The sequence below is a fragment of the Psittacula echo genome (genome assembly GCF_963264785.1).
Source record: "Psittacula echo genome assembly, chromosome: 9".
NCBI classification, from domain to species: domain Eukaryota; kingdom Metazoa; phylum Chordata; class Aves; order Psittaciformes; family Psittacidae; genus Psittacula; species Psittacula echo.
Genome location: NC_137745.1, coordinates 3,603,708 through 3,624,948, shown reverse-complemented (window position 1 = coordinate 3,624,948; position 21,241 = coordinate 3,603,708). Strand labels below are relative to the sequence as shown.

Sequence of the window (21,241 nt, the reverse complement as noted above, 5' to 3'; positions counted from 1 at the left end):
ATAAAGGAATAACCACCATTGACTTGCCCACCTAGAACTTTTACTACACAAATTCAGTGACAACTGTCCTCTGATAAAAGTAACATGGTGTGTATTTGTTTAGTAGCCACTGAACATACCTCACAAAGGACAAAGAATGCAGCAGTATAAAACTCCTCTCAAATTCCTATGCCAGGAGACCACACAGGAACACGCCACAGGTCATCAGGAATAAAGCCAGGCTAGACATCAAACTGGCACAAAACATTGCTAGAGAATGTTTCCAGATTTAATAAGTGCCCAATTGTTGCTGTGTGGAAAGGAAACTTCCTTCTATTTAATCATGCCCAGCAAAACGTAAAGGCCCATAGCTGGCAGGAGTTTACTTTTTTAGTTCTTAGTTCTCTTTGCTGCGAACACCGTACCTGGTACCAATAGGATCATCCTGAATAGCAGCTTTACAGGAGAAAACTACTTGAGAGGTGTTACAACTTTTCTTATTATTGAACGCCAATTAGTTCCTATCTGACCTCAGGTGTAACAACAGACCCTCACAAACTGTTTCTGGGAGTAAACGTGTCACTGAGCAGCATTCAGCAACATGTCACCATGCAGCAGTTGATTTCATCAAGCAGAAAAAACTGCACAGCAGCAACAAAATGATCCAGGAGGCTGTGATTCTTCCGCCTAGCAAGGCGAGCTGCAACGCAGATTGATGAAGGAACTCATCTTTTTCTCACTTGTGAGTCACTTTTTAGAGCTTAGCAGGGGAATTCCACAGTAACTTGCCTTCTGTATTTCATGTCTGTGACAAACACTGCCACTGTGACACATGTAAATCTCCTCTCAGGTTGATGCTCTAAGCTCAGTTCCAGTCTCCATTTTACAGAGCCAGAGCTACAAGTAATTTTTTGCATGATGGCATTTTAATGGAACAAATGAATCTGCAGATGCACATTATCACAACAGGGACAAATTAATGTATCGCTAAAGCTCTTTGTGTAAGTGATACACAGTAACCCATTTTATTAGCAATCTTTTTATTCTTATCTGTTTACTGAAGGAAAATAAAACAAGTCTCATGGTAGGACGAAAAAAAAAATAGAGGCTTAGAGTAAAAGAACTTGTTTTGAAACAAGAAACAGATGTGCAGCTTTGGTGTTATATTCTTTTTAACAGCATTCTGCACAAAGAAGTCTCAATTGCTGGGTAGGAAGACATTCAGAAAAAGACTCTGGCTCCAGGATTGCTTTATAGCATAAAAGTTAATTTCTGGTTAAGTCAATATACAAACCTCAAACTCCAAATCCCGAGAACCTGGGCACTGATGTGAAACTGGCTCACATTTTATGCCTCATTTCTGTCACAGAGTTTTTAATCTTTTCCCAGTTCTTCCATTTGAGTTGGGTTTTTTTTTGTTTTCGAAGCAGTTAGCGTCTGCAGAGCTCCAAACAGTGGTGTTTACTTTCCAGGAAAATAAGAAATTACTGCTACCACATTTATTGATTACACTAAAGAAGACATATGGGTATAGCCTGCCGCAAGAACAATGCGGCTGCTGTGTTTTACGCTCTTCCTGGCTTTAAACACTTTCCACTCCAAAAAGACAGCTCACTTGCCCTCCCCACCCTGGGCTTCCCCCTAAGGGGACAGACCTTCACTAAACATTGCAGAGTCAGAAACTCCACCAAATTCAATATTCTATTCAGGAATTTTACATGCCTAGACATATTAGTGCACACTGCTAACTATCCAGTTATCACAGGCATTGCACAATGAACAGACTACTGTGGGTGTTAGCATGCTGGAAAGAACCATTTCAGTTTCAACAGCTGCTTGGAAACAAAGGAAGACATGTAAAAGTCTTGCCAGTTCAACTCCTCAAAGCTCAGTGTATCTGCTATTAAAACAGGAAGTTTAGAGAAAGACTACAATGCTGTGAAGAATCCCTCTAAGTGAGAAGAGAATACGGTGAGGCACGTGAGCCACTGAGATCTTAGGTGTAGGCAGCTGCACAGGCAGCACTGCTCGTGTTCTCAGTTTTATCATGAGACCCATAACTCTGGTTTCCTTAAGAAGATCCTCAGCTCCTAGCCTCTTGCCTTTTCATTCATTTCTTGATTTTTATGACCATTTGGTCCTAAAAAGTTGTAAAGAAAAGCCTAATAAGGTGATCCTGTAATACACTTAGGCAAAAGCATGCAACAAAACTGAACTTTTCTGAACAGCACTGATTTCTCAGGGACTCAGTTCATGACATTGGCACAGAGAAGTCTGACAACGCTACATGAGCACACAGATGACTTTTAAGACACTTCATCTTTTGACAATACTCCAATTATCTAAGATGTGTCTACGAATGGTCATTCAGAATCGTGCGTTCAGACATGATAAAGAACAAGACCATAAAGCAAAGGTGTGAGGCAGGCTGTATTGCAGGTGCATACCGAAGAAGGCTATTCTGAAAACACTGCAAGGTTACAAGACGCAAGTCAAGAATGGCCTTGTCCAAATTGTTGGCTCATGTCCAAATAATTAAAACACCCTCTGCAGACACAACTGTCTCCATAGCTTCCCATAATTAGCATTAAAATTAAAGCAAATTAGTATAAAACCTTCAGTAATCCCAGTACAAAAAGCTGAAAATTCATTTAAGAAACAGACTGCTGGTTTAATTTAGAGTAGAAATGTAGCGATACGGATGCGCTTTGTTTGTTGCTATTACTTACACTGATTCCGAGTTGCAATGGACAGAAAATGGATTATTAACTTACTGAAGAAGAGGCCCTGAAAGGACTTGACAAGATTTTTTAGCTTAGGTCTTTCCAGTTTCTTCTTTTGACTAATGAAAAGGAGGAAAGAAGAGTTCTTAGAAATTTAAGAGATGTAAATTTACGCACGGCCTTCTCAGGCATGCATCCTGTGCTGTTGTGCAATAACCTTGATGTGCTGTGTACACAAGTACCCATTTTTCCTGATTTGACAGACTAACACTACAGACAAAACTGAGAGCTTCATTTTTGCCACTCTTCCCTTTCTAAAATATTTCTCCCAACTAATTTTAAACAAAATGACATCTTCAGATTACAGTCAATATAAGGACTTTCTACTGGACGGTGTACAAGTTTAACGCATTACCCACCACAAAGCATTAGTAAACAGAAGTTAAGGCAAGGGATAAGAGAGAGAGAGAGAGAGAAGAAGAAAATAAACATCTCTAGTTTAGATACCGGGAATACAGGAACAAAAGAGTTTCAAGTAGACAACATCATTAGATCATCTGTCCTGACCTCTCCATACATGGGTACATCCTTCAGTCACCTAACAGCCATCTCTTGCTCGCTCCACATTTTACACTGGAAGGATATTTACAACTTTATTTATCCCCATTCTGCTTCCTGTCCAAAATTTATGCTGATTAGCTCATCAGCAGTTACAACATTCTTGGCTCCAGTTCATCCTGGCATTAGTCACTCTCTATTGTACAGCAACTGCAGAAAGCCATGCTTTCTGCCCAGTCACATTGGAGGTTACTGACAAGTTGTGGCTGGATCATGTTTGTTACCCATGTGATGAATGCTCAGCTTTGCCTTGAAGTACCAGTCAGAAACAGCACCCATTTTCCACAGACAATCCCCAGTGCTGGGAGTGAAGCAAGGTCACTTCCCCACTCCCCAAAGTTCTCACAGAAAAGCAGCTGTCTCACACTCAGTACCATTTTGGCTGTCACCACAGGTTGATCTATAAAGACTGGAGTGGGCCACCTCTGATGTGTTGACTTCAGCAAGCAAAAAGCCAGTAACGACTGGGTACTGCATAGGATGTCATTTATTCCATCCTGCCATCAGCTGTCCCCTGCCATCAGTGCTTCAACAATAAGGCATGATCTGCCAGACACTAAGCACCCAAACCTACCACTGCCTTCAGCAGAAATTGCAGCTGCTCAATAGCTCCTAAATCCAGATCTCTAGCTCAAAAATCCACATTTTGTAGACTATTTTAGAGACCAGATTTTATTATGCTACAATACCTATGCAAAACAGCACTGGAAGAAAAGCAGCATTTTCCCCCAAACCACATGTATTTAATGGATTTCAGCAGTTTCAGTTATTTTACCATCTTTAACTCAATTTTTTTCTTTTTTTTTTTTTTTCCAATTTCATAACCAGAAGCATGCCTGCAAAGACACAGATATAGGCAACACTGTAAAAATGTGGAAAGACAGAATAAAGGTTAAACTTACACTCTCCAAAAATGCCTACATAGAACCATAGAATAGTTAGGGTTGGAAAGGACCTTAAGATCACCCAGTTCCAACCCCCTGCCATGGGCAGGGACACCTCACACTAAACCATGGCACCGAAGGCCTCATCCAACCTGGCCTTAAACACCGCCAACCTCCCTGGGCAACCCATTCCAGTGCCTCACCACCCTCTCAGTAAAGAATTTCTTCCTTATATCCAATCTAAAATTCCCTGTTTAAGTTTTAACCCATTACCCCTTGTCCTGTCACTACAGTCCCTGACGATCCCCAGCATCCTTGTAGGCCCCCTTCAGATACTGGAAGGCTGCTCTGAGGTCTCCACGCAGCCTTCTCTTCTCCAGGCTGAACAGCCCCAACTTTCTCAGCCTATCTTCATACGGGAGGTGGCCCAGTCCCCTGAGCATCCTTGTGGCCTCCTCTGGACTTGTTCCAACAGTTCCATGTCCTTTTTATGTTGAGGACACCAGAACTGCACACAATGCTCCAAGTGAGGTCTCACGAGAGCAGAGTAGAGGGGCAGGATCACCTCCTTCGACCTGTTGGTCACGCTTCTTTTGAGTTGCCCAATAGAGTGAGGCTGAAAATTTGTTAAGTTTAACCAAATAAAAGAGGAAAAGATGTAGACAGACTGCTGTCAAAGACTGCAATGAGAAGAATGCAGAAGAGCACACAAGAAAAAACTGCTACAGTCAAAAATAGGAAGGTACTAAAAAAATATCTGAAAGAATATGTAGTAGCCATCCCTGAGATGGGAGTCATGAGATTAAAAGTGTAATTCAAATCCAAGTAAACTATATATTGTTTAAATACTACAATTTAACATTTTTAGCATGATTTAAATATGAAATTATAATAAAGCAAAATCTATTTGCATAAAGATTAGGGGGGGAAAAAAAATAATGAGACTCTCACATCGTCATCCAATTCCATAAGATAACTCTTACAAGACCTGACCATCGAAGAGTGGAATATTGATGGAGTTCTAATTTCTCACTGTTGCATGTTGGCATTCCTTTTTAATGTGTAGAGATGGAATTATGGCTGAAACTGTGAAACGCACACAGTGCTGCACTGCATCAATGTGAAGTGCTTATTTGTACTGATGATTTTGACAAACAAGTGTTTTGGACCATATTCTGGCCTGAAAATTTGTATTCATGTGATTTAGACTTGATTTTTCACATTGGTTCAAGTTTTTCTTACATATACTCAGACCATTAACGTTCTTTGCGTGGAAGTGATATGAACAAATACTTTTTTCTCAATTATTGCACTAAATACGTCAACATATTTAACAACTCTTTTCCTGCTCACTAATGTTAAAGAACAGGATAAGTTCAAGCCAGACACATGTGGGCTTTTTTCTTTTTCACTTAAAGTGATTCCTCAGCTTCCAAATAAAAATCTCAAAGCATACAAGGCAGACATGAAGCACACTGTGTCCATGTGTTCTGTGAGGAAAATACACCGAATCCTTGGAATAGCTGAACAATAAATAAGGGAATAGAAGGGCTCAGGTTGCAAGTATGCAAAAACCTTATGAAAGTAAAAAGAACAATTACAAATTACTCATCTCAACAACTGGCCTTTAGAGTTCCAGAAAGAAACCTCCAGGATGAGGTTTGAACTGGTTCTGCACTCAGCAGTGGTAGGATGAACATCATCACCACACCATCACTGCATACTGTATGCTCTTACTTTTATCCACTTCAGCATTCACCACCTTTGGTTTTGCAAGTCTTATGTGAGAGTCTATCAGCAATATTTCAAGTCAGAGCATTTTACTTTAAGTTTGTTTTTACTGACACAGAACGAATTCTGCAACAGCCTCACAGAGAGATGACAAGGCAGCATAAGGCTGCCATTAGAAGAAGTAAAAATGGTATTCTAGACAAAGTTAGACATAGACCATGTCAATACTAGAAACTTGTGGTGATGCCATCTCTTTCTTACTGATTGACAGTCTTTTACTAAACTGTAGTTAAAGTTAATTAACTGTAGTTAAAATTGAAGGAAGAAGAAATACTGAGAAACAAAACCAAAAAACCTCCAAGACCCACAGAATTTAATTTAAATGCTACAGAAATACAACCTGTCAGAAACATGAATCACTGTTTTTAATAACGGCAAGTTTCTTCTTCCCCTCAAACCCAGCATTTTACACTTAAAAATGTGAAAATTCATTTTACTGATGGTGCAGAAACTATACTATATGGCTTTTAACTTCTAGTGCAGATAATAGTTCTATTAAGGATGGACTTCACTGACTATTCTTTCTCCCACTTACAACTGCTTAGAATAGCATCTCACATCCATTTTAAGATCACTGAACAATCACTGGAACGCATTTTTACCTCTTTTAATAATGTTTAACTTGGAGATGAGGAAACTAGTCAATACCATGGACCAGTCAGTCACACCAGCTGCTTCCTGGACCAAATTCTGAATTCTCCGCAACACAGCTTTGACTCTACCATCTAACATGGTGCGCTGCCACATCAGTGCACATCATAGAATCATCAACATGTAATTTCATTTAAACATCAGGAAACACTTATAAATCCACCAAATGATAGAAATACAGAATAACAAAATCATTTGTTCTCTTCTCTGAAGGGCAGAAGTGTGTTACTTATTACTAGAAAGGGATTCTTAGTCCAGCAACTTTACTATTCCAAAACCAAAAGTAGTGACAACAGGACTGCTGATTTTTTTTTCCATCACAATGGTCACATTACCATGGTCACCATTTCTTAAGGTGGGATGTGTCATTCTTAGTACACATCACAGCCTCCTTCTGTTAGTATCCTTTTACTTAGAATCATAGAATGGCTTGCATTGCAAAGGACCTTATGATCATTCTGTTCCAACCCCCTGCCACAGGGTGGGGGGGCAGTGTTCAAGGCCAGGTTGGACAGAGTCCTGGGTGATATGGTCTAGGGTGAGGTGTCCCTGCCCATGGCAGGGGGTTGGAACTGGATGATCATCAGGTCCTTTCCAACCCAAATCATTCTGTGATTCTATGGTTCTATCTTTCAGGCAGCCAGCAGTAAAACCACCCTCACCATAACTCATTTTGAAAACATGCTATTTAAATTCTCTCACTGAATTAAAATTAGTATCCAGAGAAGTCCGCCTGAGATTGACAAAGTTATGGGCAAGATAATGCCACCTTCTGCTCTCCCCAGCTAACAGGGCATTTTTTTCAAAGAGGAAAACCAAAAGTGATACATTCTGTAAGTCACTTATAAAACAAATTTCTCTGTCACCTTAAGAAAAGCATTATATTTAACTCAGTACGCTGAAAATATCCCTCAGTATATTAATGATGCATTCTTTAAGTCTGAATGAATCTATCCAATATTAATACAGAGGCTGTGCTGTATTATAGAGGTGTCTAATTTTAACGTATGCAAATTCAGGAAGTAAGGGAAGTTGTAAGTCAACTCAATTACATAGACTGAACGTTACAGCACACTCTTTTTAAACATTCTTTCACATTTTTGCAGCGTTCATTCCTGAAGGACAAACATTTACCCCATTTCCTCCATTTCTGCAAACTGTACTAGAGTTCACTTGGTTTAGTAAAGGAAAGACTAAGGCTTTCCTCTCACCCCCATGATTTACACATCTCTAACATCAACACATGCTTGAATTGAGAAGTGTATAATGTAAAAAGATTAAAGAATTTCCTTGACAGATCGTATAATATGCTGTTACTGGGAGAATGCAACTATGAAAGCCCTTTCTCAATGCAGGTAGGGCAAATATGAAGGGTCTTGCTGAATAAAAGTTCTCCCAATTGAAAGAAGTTACTGAACAGTGCAGGTTACTGTCATAACTGGAGCCATTTAAAGCAAAAATGCATGCAAAGCAGTTAGCAGATGAGAACAATAAAAGCACTGTTATGTCTACATGACAATAGATTTCCAAACTGAAATAGTCATGAATAACTTACGCAACACAGGCATTTAGTAAATGTCACAGCAAAAGTGTTTAACGTATTCCTGGGATGTTAAAAAGGGAAAACATCTGCAAGAATAGGGAAATATCCTGACTGAAAACAGAAACTGTAACATAGTGCTTAGAGTGCCATTCCTGATCATAGTGTCTCCTGCTTTATCAAATGCAATGACACTGAAAAACATCTAAAGGTAAGTCTTTAGAATTACTCAGTGGCTAAAAACTTATGACTTCAGCAGCTCCATTTTTCAGCATACTGAACAGAAAGTTGAAAAAGAACTTGAAAACTGGCAAAGATACTTGCACTGCTTTTTTGTTTTGATACTGGAGATAATTACACGTCAGAACAAATTTAGTAGGGGAAGGAGAGAAATCTCTTTGATGCAAATAAGCTATCTTCTAGCACGTGGACAATAAATCTGGCCTCTGGAGGAAACAGAGTCTGTGAGCAATATGTAGAAACAGAATGGGCAGCTGCATATCCAAGTGGCTTAGCCACAGTAATATTTTTCTGACATTAAACTCCGAACCTATGAGGTCTCCTGGTTCATTCCATGACACACAAAGAGGATGGAGAAGCAGTACCAGGAAAATTTTCATTACCCTCACTAAAATTTAACCACTGGCAGTTTTGCATTTAGATACATACTTTAACATTCATGTTTTAGGGCTTTAACCAGTTGCCTGCAAGGATCAGGTAGCAGAGAATCAGAACCACTCAGACAGCTTAGTTAACAGATTCTGTAAGGAAAATAGTTACTACAAATAAATATACTACAGAACTTGGACTCTCCCATCAGAAGAGCTTACACTGCTCCTAAGACCCACTACTCAACTACCAGGGCAGTGCAGTGCTGCTTGCTCTAAAAAGGGATACTTTCCATTCTAGCACATGCTTGTGCAAAACCAGAATAAGACAGAGGGGGAAATCATACAAAGAAAATCAGGCCCAGAACAAAAATAGACTGGTTTCCTACTGCTGCGACCATCCCAGAATTCCTGAACAATTGCCTGCAGGAAGCTTCTCTGGCATGCAGCCTGTTTAGGACAATTCTGGGTAAGGAATAGCTGCCTGCTTGGACGTCTGGGCTCTTCAGCTTCAAAAACAGAGAAATGAAGTCATGACTGTGAGTCAAAATGAAATGGAATCTATTCTGTAAACATGCAGATCATTAGCGGCTTCCCTCAAGTCCTCCAGCTGTACTGGATGGTGTAAGGATGTACAGGATTCTTCTTAAATTCCTAATTCATTATTTTAAGAGTTATAGTGACAAGAAGGAGAACACTGACATAAAAAAGAGGAAAATAGATAAGGTACCAGCAAATTCAATCATGTGAGAAAAGCCACTTCTATGCTAAAAGCTTAGATCTACAGCAAATCTGACATAGATCAGGATGAAATTATGTTAAATCAATGCATTCAAAATAAAACCAACAGCAGCAACAAAACAACCAACATAAAGACTACAATTAAACTGTAATTGGATTTGTCATTGCAAAGTATCAGCATCAGATTTGCAGATAACACAGGGTGACAAACTCTTCTGCTAATAAATAGAAAGTTAGCAAAGTAAACAGAGGCAGTGTTTCTACTGTAAGGAAATACGTGCGCCGATGAAGCAACCTTTTCAGCACAGAAGTAACTGAATACCAAAACCACATGAAAAGTGATCTCTCTGGGAATAGCACAGCTGCTAAAATCCAAGGCAGTTTTTATTAAATCATCAAGTCTGTTTATGTAAAACAGGGTTCTCTGGAAAATGACCTCCAAGAGGAAATTATTTGTTCACGAAGAATTGATACCTGCATTGAATTTGTCTACACAGACGTATGGTCTTACTGATTTTATATATCAGCACATCCTTACTAGAGATGATAAAAAAAAAAAGCGCTTATTCTAGCAGTTTAACATCTCAGGCTCCATCATCAGAAAGTTTTAGCTACTGCTGAGCTTTCAGCTGTTCAAGAGGGTAAATACATGTTTCCAAAAATAACAGCAATTTGAAGTCTAATGCTTCAACTTTTGAGGAGAAAATGGACATTAATAGTCCTTCAAAACTTGTCAAATGTACCCAGATGGCCCAGCGAAATCAAAGCAATTCTGTAGAAAAAGAAATGGTACAAGTCCTCAAAAGAACAAATTCTAGTGCCTCTAGAGCTTTTTGTAGCTCTTTGAAAGGACAAGTGCAGTGAAAAGAACTGAAAGAACATCTTGCAGTAAGTCTCAAGGTACATCAAAGTGAACTAAACCAATGGCACTCCCAAGCAGTCCAAATCATGAGTCAAACCCTCTGCATCTTCACACTGAGCGATCCCAGTCAAAACTTCTTGAACTCTCACTACAGAGAAAATTTGCCAGAAAAAGCTTTTCAAAGCCACAGTACAGGAAAACAATCCAAGACTGAAGAGGCCTCACACAGACCCATTAGTGGGCTATGGGTCTCCAAGTCCAAGTCCCCAGTGTTCTGGCAGGACAGCTCAGATCCAGGCAACAGCTGTAAAGCTATTAGGTGACTCAGGACTGTCAACACTAGTGTCAAAATGAAACAGGCTTTTCAATAAAGAAATGTTATGGAAGTAATTTATTTTTCTGAAGTGCTCTTTATGTGCTTCTTTTGTCTCATAAACCAGAAATTTATATAACTTTGCATATTTGTAAGGGTACTAAAAAGGATATATTTATACACTGGACAACAGACATCATTTCTTAACCAACTAGAAATGGTACTGATTTTGTTCCTTCCTACCAAGCTACAAGATATTGACTGTATTTATGTGATACACTTCTCAGAAATGTGTTGGTTCTAAGCTCTGCTTGGTTTCCTCAGCTGACTAATTATTATGTGGATATAGCATGCTAATAGGTGATGCCAAAGAAATTCGGAAGACACCTAAAAAAGAAGGGTATGAGGCAAAAAGAACTTCAGCTGAAGTGAGAACACATATTCCAAGCCTTAAGGAGGATAAAATGTCAAATACAAAGCAGTCCTCAGCACCCTATGACTGACCTAGAGCAACACCATTCAGTATACGTATAAATAAAGTGCAAACTCAGACTTACTTTTGTTGAACAAGCTGTGCACTTATCAAAGGCCAGGCTGACTGGAAGAACATTATCAAACCTTGATAAAAAACCACGGATCTGGAAGATGAAACAAATTACAATTTTTTTTACCACCATAAAAAACATGTCCAAAATTTGACATGAACTGGAGACATACTTTCAACAAACAGATGTCTTTCAACAGGGCCATCTATAGCTGGCGTAATGCTGTTCTGACAGTTACTCCAAATAACACCTGCAGTCAAGTTATACTCAACATATATTGCTGTTTTTCTGGATGCAAACAATGGCCCAACTATCTAAATGTAACGTTATTTAAGCATTAATAGAGGCACAGCACCACCTGGAGTTTGACTTTTCTGATTGCAAAGTTCAACCAAAATCAAAAGCCATGGCGTTAAGTTAAACACAGGGGTGATTCCTAGGAGAAACCAGCAAAACTGTGACATCTAACCCTTTTATAAAAGGGTTAGATGTCACAGTATTTGAAAAAGAAAAATGTCTATTTTCATTTATATTTGTCTTAGAGTATGGAAAAGAGAAGATATTGATAATAGTCACTAAATGTATTATGTGAAAACGGAGATAGGCTTGAAAGGAGTCATTCTTCAATGAAAAGTTGTCTGATTAAAATACATATTTGATATGGATCATATTGTAAAGCATAGCCCAAACCAGAATAGTAATGCAGGTAGAATATTATGGGGGTATAAAACAAACCAGACAGGACTGACTGGATAGTTAACATTCTCAGAGTTCATGTAGGTCCTGATGATGAGATCCTTATTTTTCCAGTAGAAACAGTAAACTCTAAAAAGTTACTGGGATTTTTTTCTTTTTTATATTAAAAATAGTCCTATCTAATGTAATATTTCTAGTTTCGGGGAAGGGGGGAGCAACTTCTTCACTATCACTTTTTAAGAGACAGTTCTAATTAGAGATCTGTTTTCCATAGGTCTGGAACACAGTCACCATTTTGAAACAAAGCAAGTGAACAGGATTTAGAGCTGGCTTTTTCTTCCTATTGAGACAAGAAAGGTCAAAAAATCTCCCTCAGATATTCTGCAGCAGTTGGCAAAGGTTGGGCCTGGCTCACAACAGCATTAGCGTTTTAACAGGTAATAGAGATAACTAACAGATAAACCTACAGGATAAGGCAGTTCACTTTTTATTATAACTCAGTAACCTGCCAGTCATTGTTAAAGTTATCAACGAGTGCCAAAGATGGGAAGAGTCAAGAATCTTCCACGTGAGCAGACTGTGAGTGCCAACAAGCACTAAAGCCTCACACTGAGGGTATCTCAACAAGCTATTGAAGAACTGGATATTCCCAACCAATCCTGCAGCTGACAATGCCCACAGTAACAAGGAGAAAAACTTGCAGGGTATGGGAGACACACACCTAAGAAAGAACTGGAGACACTCCAGAATTACTGGAGAGAGAGAAAACCCAGGGGGACCCCACTGCATCAGATGAGCCTTGTGTAAACACTAGTTACTACATAACATTATAAACACAATTAGACTAATTTTATGTAGACCAGAGCCTGTGATTACTTGGACGTTGCAAAGAAAACATATTGGTAGCTTTAACTTCTTCTGAATTGGGACTTATTTCTTAGTGCAAAAATAAAAAAAAACCCAACACAACAAAACCAATGGAATATAAAAATATCACAGAGAAACCAATAAATTACTTATTTATACAATGGCACCATCCAAGCAGAGTCACTCAGCAACACAAAGAAAGAGGCACAGAATACTTTGAATGATAGTATCACAGGAGACAGGATTATAGGGATAAGATCAGCAGGCAGTTTTTTGAAGGCCTGTACCAATGTAACAAATAAACCCAAGTCTATCCAGCAATTTGAAAAACTGTATCCTTACCATATTTGTGACCAGAGTTCGGCTGGAGTAGAAGAATAAAGGCTGCTGTATAGCAACAGAAATAGTGAGTATTTTGGACAACTGTAATAACTGTGAGCTGGCTGGAGTTCATTTTTGGCTTTTTTCAGTCAGAGGGGATTTAAAAAGTGAGCAAAAGTAACCTGAAGATGTATATATTGTCAGCTCTGAGGGGTAACAGACAAGCATGAGGAGGCCTTATTCACATAGTGCCTGCTCCAAACTGATTCCTGCTAAGTAGGTAGCAGGAATTGTGTGCCCACAGGTAAGACAGACAACAACAGGAGCACAAAGACCTTGTGTGATTGATTTATTTATTTTTTGTATCTATATTTTGTAATGAGTATGGAAAGTCAGTCCTTTGGGGAATGGAAGCAGCATACAGTATACTTCTGTTAAGGAGGCAAAATCTGTGATGTTTGCTATATATCAGTTCCCAGCTTTTAAATGAAGGATTTACTCTCAAATTATTTACCTGATGAGGAACAAGTCCAAGAGACGTAGGCGGCTCATTCATTCTATCATCACTGCTGCTGGCCACAGCATAACCACTGCCAAAAATCCAAGAAGGAAAATTAGAACAAGACAACATAGTCAGAATTTCCAGTAAGCTTCAAGGCATTTTTTTACAGCTTACAGTTTAGAATCTGGAAAGGAACCTATCTGGAAAATCTGTTTCATAGTAACTAAGATTCAGCATGGGAATATAAAACCCTATTTCAGACTTAGTCTCAGACACTTGTAACATACTCATATCCAATTCCTAATTCACCTTTTTTTTTCCCCACAGATTTTAAAAACAGAAAACAAGCCTGTATTTCAGGTTGTAGAATTTCAGAGTAATTTCTGTATCACACCCACTTAATTTTAAATAAGATTTCACAATATTAGGATTATCTTGAAGGTCTTCAGAGTGACATGTGGAGTTTGGATAGCTCCTCATTACACTCAAACACTCTCTTGAGCAAAAGAATGCCAAGATCCACCTACAGGAATACTTTCTTCTTTTGAAACAGTTACAGAACTTTCCTACTTTTAAACTTAGAAAGAGAGAAAACCGCCAATTTCTAAGATAAGAACTTAAAATTTGATGAATCAGTCCTCTCAAACACTGTTAAGTTACACTAATACAGTAGATACAATGACCTATCCATTACATTAACTTACAGGCAACATTACACCTTAACAGAATTGTTCTACTCAGTATGTACTTCCTCCTTCTCCCAAAAGAATTTTATTAAGTAGATGTTATTTCTCAGAGAACACCTTTTGAACACCAATCAGAAATGACTCACCCTTCTGGATGCTGCAAAACAGAGACCATTAATTCCACTGCAAGCGCTCCAGCTACCATGGCTAACCCAGGCCGACTGACTGTGCACTGCTGGTCCAGTGTTCGATCCCTGGTGGACTACAAAGACAGACAGCTCTAAAGGAAAGGAAAAAGTAACTCAAAAGTAACCAGCCACCCAACTACACAAAACACCTTCAGTTATGTGCCTTTGATCTTCCGAATAAAAGGTGAACTATTTCTTAATCCTATGTACATCAACATATAACAAAGCCTTCCATGAAACACCATTTAAAGGTGATAAAAAAACCCAAACAAGTCACAAGAGAGATATATAATCACCATTTGCATACGGTTCTACTCACATCCCCTGGTGCCACAACATCATTGCAGAAGTAGCAACCCAGTTTATAGCCAGGGATATTTGAAAAGAGTGATGACCCCAAAAGATCGGAAGAACCAGCGGTGTTGTTGAAACATGCATCACCAGGTTCTGACTGTTTTGGTTTCTTTAGTCCGTGTCTCATAACAACAAATGTGTCAAATCCCAATGCTGCATTGATGACCAACTGCGAACAAAAAGAGAAAGAACAACACATTTTAAGCGAGCTAAAATGGGAAGGGAAAAAAGGCCTCAAGGTTTTATTCACTGTAAATGTCAAAAAAAACCCCCACATGCTGTAGATGGGTGAACAATCTCTTAGCCGCCTAGCCACCACCCTAGCCATGACCAACAGATTGGCCGAGAGGTGCAGAATTCCATCTGTCAAGCATTTAGAAGAACCAAAACCAGAACAAAAGTCTGTTTCAGAAATCCACAAACCACTACCTTTTTCTGTGCCTGTCAGGGAAGCATGATACAAACCAACAACTTCCTCTAATTGTTATACAAACCTATGCACAGTTTACATCTGAAGCGGGGTTCAGTGTCTCAGGGAAATTACTGAAGCTGTTAACATCCATATATTCAAATGTGGCCAAATATTCATAGAATGATTAGTATCATTATTGGAAAAACCTCTTCTGCTTCCAGCTCAGAACTTATTTTCAAGGTGCTGCATATTCCATATCATCACTTACATGATTCTCTAAGTGCTCAGATATTCTATGTGGCATTTAAGTACGACAGTGGCTATCAATAACAAGTTCTCATGTCATTTGAAACTCTCTATGTAGTCTTTTCAGTTCACCGTAATTTGAACTATAACTGATTAAACACTCCTGTGTGACAAAGATTGAAATCGAAGTCTGCTATCCCAGAAAACCTCTGCTCAGTGAGGAAAGCGATTAATGATTACTTATGGTCTTCATATGCATCTGTTTAGTCACATGGGGAGCAGAAGCTGCTGCAGTGAACAATTACAATGTCATTTTTCCCTTTCTCTGCAGTTTGTGACAAGTCCGTAGAGTTAATCTGAAGTTTATGACCATAATATCATGAACCGATACTTAAACTAACAGATTTAAACTAAGATTTAAACTTAAACTAAGTTTACATGCAACACTTTAAATACAGGAAAACACAAAATCAATTACATATTAGTGACGGTCACCAGTAAAACATGAAGGAAGGCATGATACTGCTTCATATGCAGATACTTTGAATGGAAATTCTAGCCCAGCAAGTTTGTCATTTTTCATCCTTATAGCCAGGAATTCTTGAAAAGAGGGAATCTGAGGGAAGCTGTCAAGAATTAGCCATGTTGACAAGTAAGCTTGTGAGTTTCATCATCATTCTTGGCATTTCAAATAACTTCTGGATATTCATTTTCAACCTTGGAGTCTATTCTTTCCTCTGTCCTAAAGTAGAACCGTAGAATCACAGAACAGTTTGGGTTGGAAAGGACTGTAAGAGGAAATTTCATTAAGTTCATCTGTACATAAACTTCATGAGAAAGGGGAACATACTGGGAATGTATAAGACAAAACTAGTTCGCAAATACCACAAATCTGCATTCTCTCCCCTTTCCACTGTACAACTGTTTTGGAAATAAACACAAGCAAAAGAAACCACAGCCAACTAACAACTATTAGAAAATGACAGTTGTCATAGCTGAAATATCAGAGAAGTCAGGAAATGCAAAGATCTAGTAACAGCACTGACCAGCTGTCACGTGTAGGTTGTCTTTTACTCCCGTGTTAAGTTCACAACTTAATAAATTGCTATGGACACCATGACATTTATGTCCCAAAAGACAGGATGTGCACTGTGGTTAAGCCAGCATATTAAAAGCTTAATACTTGCATTTTCTGATTTTGTGCTACTTTAACTGAGCTAACATGAAACTGCACAACTCCAATTAAGAAATATCAGGATTTCTTGAGATGTTTTACTAAAATCTAGATCCTGATAGCAAGGGAAGTAAGTGTTCAGGACAATTTATTTGGATAATTCAACATAAGAATATTGCCAACACTGCATTCATTTGAAGAAAGATGATGCTTCCAGAATCCTGTGTGATTGACAACATTCTTTTCACAGGAGAAGTCTGGATGCCACACTGTCTTCAAGAACAGCATTCACACAGAAGTCAAGGCTCTGTCATTCATATCTAATCCTCAGTAAGATCTGCAGAACAAGCAAAAAAAGCCCCAAAATCTCCCATATGCTTTTGTTACTCTCCTGGAAAAGTTTCGTTCATCTTACACTTTATTTCTCAATCTAGTTCATATGACCAGGTCTATGTAATGACCACAAAAGATCTTTTAACATTTTGACTACAGAAGCGTTTATGCATACAGTCTCACTGATGCCATATATAGAGTATGAGACATAAAGCTTTACACACTTCTTTTAATATAAGAATTCACAATCTTAATCTGATGTACTGCAGCTCTCTCCATTTTTCTTTGTTTGCAACATGAGGATATAACTTCTAAGCTACAGAAAGAGCTGAAGCATTCAACACTACCTGGGTAAGAGTCATGGCCACAGTTTCGATGCACTGGCTCAGCACAACAGTGTGTTTTCCAATACGGCAATGAGAAAAAACCAACAGTTAACTTTGAACCTGGAAACTGTTTGCATACTTTTAAAGTTCAGAATTCACTTTCTCATTTTACGCTTTTGAGATCTAACTTGAAAACATGGTTTCAGATAAGTTTCTACAACTTGCATCCCCCTTGCATCAGTCAAGCATTAATGTCTTTAGACCTCCTTAGTATGATTCTCTTACTATGAAATTCTTTCTCTTAACATTACTGTGAAACATGTACCCTTGGAGATGCTCAAAAGCTACTGGCTAGACAAGACCCTGGGCAACACATGCTGTAAGTTGGCCCTATTTTGAACAGAGAATTGGACCAGATCTCCTCCAGAGATCTCTTACAACCCGTATCATTCCGTGATACAAAAGTTTCTATTTTCTCTTTTCCAACACTCTCTTTTTGTCGTCTACAGAGTCTCTGAGGCTACAGAAAACAAAAAAACATTCTGCACAATCACAAAAGATTGGCCAAATATTTAAATACCCCATTAAGTTATTTTAGGTAGACACAGCCAGTTGATATGCATGAGTTAAAATACATTGACAAGGATATTAGCAAGGTATAGTACAATACCTTCCTCTTGCTGGCTGCAATGACAGCAGGAAGCCATCGACTCTCTCTAGTGTCCATTAGTAGGAAAACAACATCATGAGCATCAATAAGCTCTTCAAGTTTAGCCACATCCTTTCGAGCCTGTGCCATTGTTACCTCAGAAAAATTCACTGGGTGCCCGGGCATAGGGATGCTCATGTTGTAGCCTTCTGAAATCTAGACGGAGACAGACAGAAAACATCACATTAAAAACATAACCTTGTGACTGAAAAGAATTATTGTAATGTTCCATACAAAATTGGGGAGTACAGACTAAATTGCTGTTTGGCAGAATGGTATATTTATTCTTTACACCTCCATATTAGTGCTGTGCATTAAAGCACAGTGCTGAAGTTTCTGAAGAAATGTCACTCTCAGCTCTATTTATCCAAAAGAGAGCAGCTCAATGCAAACACACTAACTTGGACCATGAGAGCAGATTAACCATGTTCGGGTGGCTTGGTGCCTGAACTAACAAGCCCAGGCTCTCAGAAGGGCTTATTAGGTCTGGCATACCCCAAGGAGATAGCTGAGTGCTCCTAACCCCAGAGCTTACAAACACCACTACAATTACAAAAGCAAGCATCTTACATATTATTATGGTCATGCTATTAAACTTGTCTAAAACCTTTGTCCTGGACTAATCTATGCAGCCACTTCACACACAATATAAACTACAGCCTATTAACATTTCTGATACTGCATATTCATTCAATTACTGTAAGACAGATGCAAAGTATCACACATTCTCCTCTTTGTTTCAAATTCTTCATGAGAACAACAATAGTCTGGAATTATCTTCATGTAATTTGACCCACCATATGTGAATTTGATTTAGGAGAAAATCACTTATGAGACTTGTTACTCCAGTGCTTGAATGTCTGGAGGTTTGCACTATGCAGATGCTGAAAGAGCTTGCTCCTGTTGCAGAAACATATGCTTTTTCTAACTCTGTATTTGGTCAAGGCATATTGAGTAGAAAATGGCTGAAGAGCCAAGTAAGCACATACACAATGCACATACAAACCAATCAACTCGCTCATTTGGAAATACGTTAACACAATCTGTCAGCCATCTGCTATAAGAGAATAATGGATCCTTCATGTATGTTACTTGCCTAAGTCTCCCTGCTTCTCACTGCACAGTGAGCAGCTAAGAATTTAAATGCCAAAATTTAAAAGCTAGGTGAACCACACATAAAATTGCATAGGAAGAGAGGAAAAGAGGATTGGTGGAATGTGCTTTTGAATTGACCAATTACATGCACAACTCCTAAATCCAGATGAGCCCAATAACCACAAGGATAAAGTATACATTCTGAGCATCATAAATATCCCTGATGATAAACAGACACATAGAGCAGCTTGGAGAAATAAATCTGGGTGAGGTCTGCACTAACCATACCAAAGGATGCATCTTTTTTCCCCCCCTCTCCTTCCCCCCACCTCCAAGGGGAAAAATGTGAAGCCCACAGTGATCTAGCATGCTGTTAACAAGGTAGCTCCACTGTTTCCCACTGGGGACAGCTCTGTGTCAGCAGCACAGACACTGGGTAATTGCTGGAGGAGGTTTTACCTTTATTGTCATCATCTCCTCCAAAAACCTGTGGCAGAAACACAAAACTTAATCCATGCTGTATTTGAGAAGTGTATTTATGTATTATGGATAACTTACCAAGCTCCTGTACTGCATACAAGTGCTGACTGATCAGATCAGTATAACTGACACTGTTGGGGACTTTTGTTCCACAAAATAACAAGTAAACAAGTAAGTTGAACACTGTTTGCATGGAAATATGGTAACAAGGTATGTAAAATAATAAAATCTTCCCAGAATTCAGAACAAAACTATCCAGTGTCTGTAGCTGTAGGAATACACACATATAGTAACGTTAATGGCTTCAATTTTATTCAAGTAACTGTCTCATGAAAAAAAGAAATCACTCACTACCAAAAGCAGCTGAGGTACACTTTTACAGCCAGAACCTTCATACTAATAAATGATTTTAAATTACCCAAACCAAAATATTTAGTTATCATCCCATAAAGTATTAGAATCATGTTTCTATTAAAAAAGGGACTGTATGTTGACATGTGTAAACTCATAAAAGATGATGCACTTTTCACCACTTGATTGACAGCTGACCAAAGCTGTGCTCAAAACCCCAATGCTTTTGTTTAAAGCAAACAGACATCAAGATATTGCAATTTATGGTGCTGCCATCTCTCTCATTTTTATTCACATTTCTATTCACTTTCTGCATTTTTGGTTAAACCATGGCACACATCACTTTGAAGGTATCACCTGTGCTCAATGGATTTTAATATACGAACCTGGTCACATTTGTGCCATGGGCAGCAGGTGCACAGAAAACAAAGATGCTGCCATCAGTAAACTGTTCCACTGGAAATAGCTACACAAAGTGCTCACAATGCAGTATAGAACAAAGGATGACAAAATACTGAATACACCGGAGTTCCCTGTCGGAATAGTTCAGGAAATGATCGTGTAAGTGATGCAGTGAAGTTAAACTCCACAGCAGCTACCCAAATTAGTCTGTGCATTACCTACTTGCAGTGAAAGGCTGTGAATCCATGAACTCTGCTATTTCCATGTTCTCCCTTCTTTTTTATTGTAAAACTCTAAGCTACAGCTATTGATATTCTTAGAAGTGGAAAGAAACAAATCAAAGCTCCTTGCCAAAGCATTCCTCGTTTTGTTTGCGATGATGAGGTGGTTGCTCTTCCAACTAGAAAGGATGTAAAATTAAAAACAATAAAGAAGAATTCACATTGAGCAGTCCAGCATTTCAAAGTCAACCAGGAGAAACTGCATTTTGTGTGGGAAATACTACTCACACTGAAATCAAGAGTCAGGAAATTAGACTGCCAGTGAATTGCACAGAAATGCAAACCCAAATATCCAGAAACACCTTCAGAACCAGCATTGCTGCTTGGATACCCAGAGGCTTCAGGACTGTGTGGGTTTCCAAACAGCAAGAGACAGCTTTGGCTACTTCTTCAGTATGAGAGAAAGCAGCAGGTTCGAAATGCAGGACAACTGATCATTTTACTCAAAGGCATTTCCACTGCTGAGTATGGGGTTGGTAAGGAGCAGCAGCACAGTCTGCAGTGCAGATACAGCTGCAGTTTGAGAAGTCTAGCAAAGTCAGCTGGGTTATAAGAATTTCCAG

General features: G+C 38.8%; 1 protein-coding gene across 1 annotated transcript in view; it reads right to left on the bottom strand.

Moving 5' to 3' along the window:
* Positions 1-21,241, bottom strand: part of ATG7 (autophagy related 7) — a 93,649-nt gene that overhangs the window by 56,906 nt on the left and 15,502 nt on the right. The window contains exons 13-17 of the mRNA XM_080625307.1: positions 18,031-18,225; positions 14,835-15,038; positions 14,474-14,589; positions 13,654-13,729; positions 11,268-11,348 (exon numbers count right to left, since the gene is read on the bottom strand). Coding sequence (XP_080481433.1) covers positions 11,268-11,348; positions 13,654-13,729; positions 14,474-14,589; positions 14,835-15,038; positions 18,031-18,225 — 672 coding nt within the window. The remainder of the gene's footprint in view (positions 1-11,267; positions 11,349-13,653; positions 13,730-14,473; positions 14,590-14,834; positions 15,039-18,030; positions 18,226-21,241) is intronic.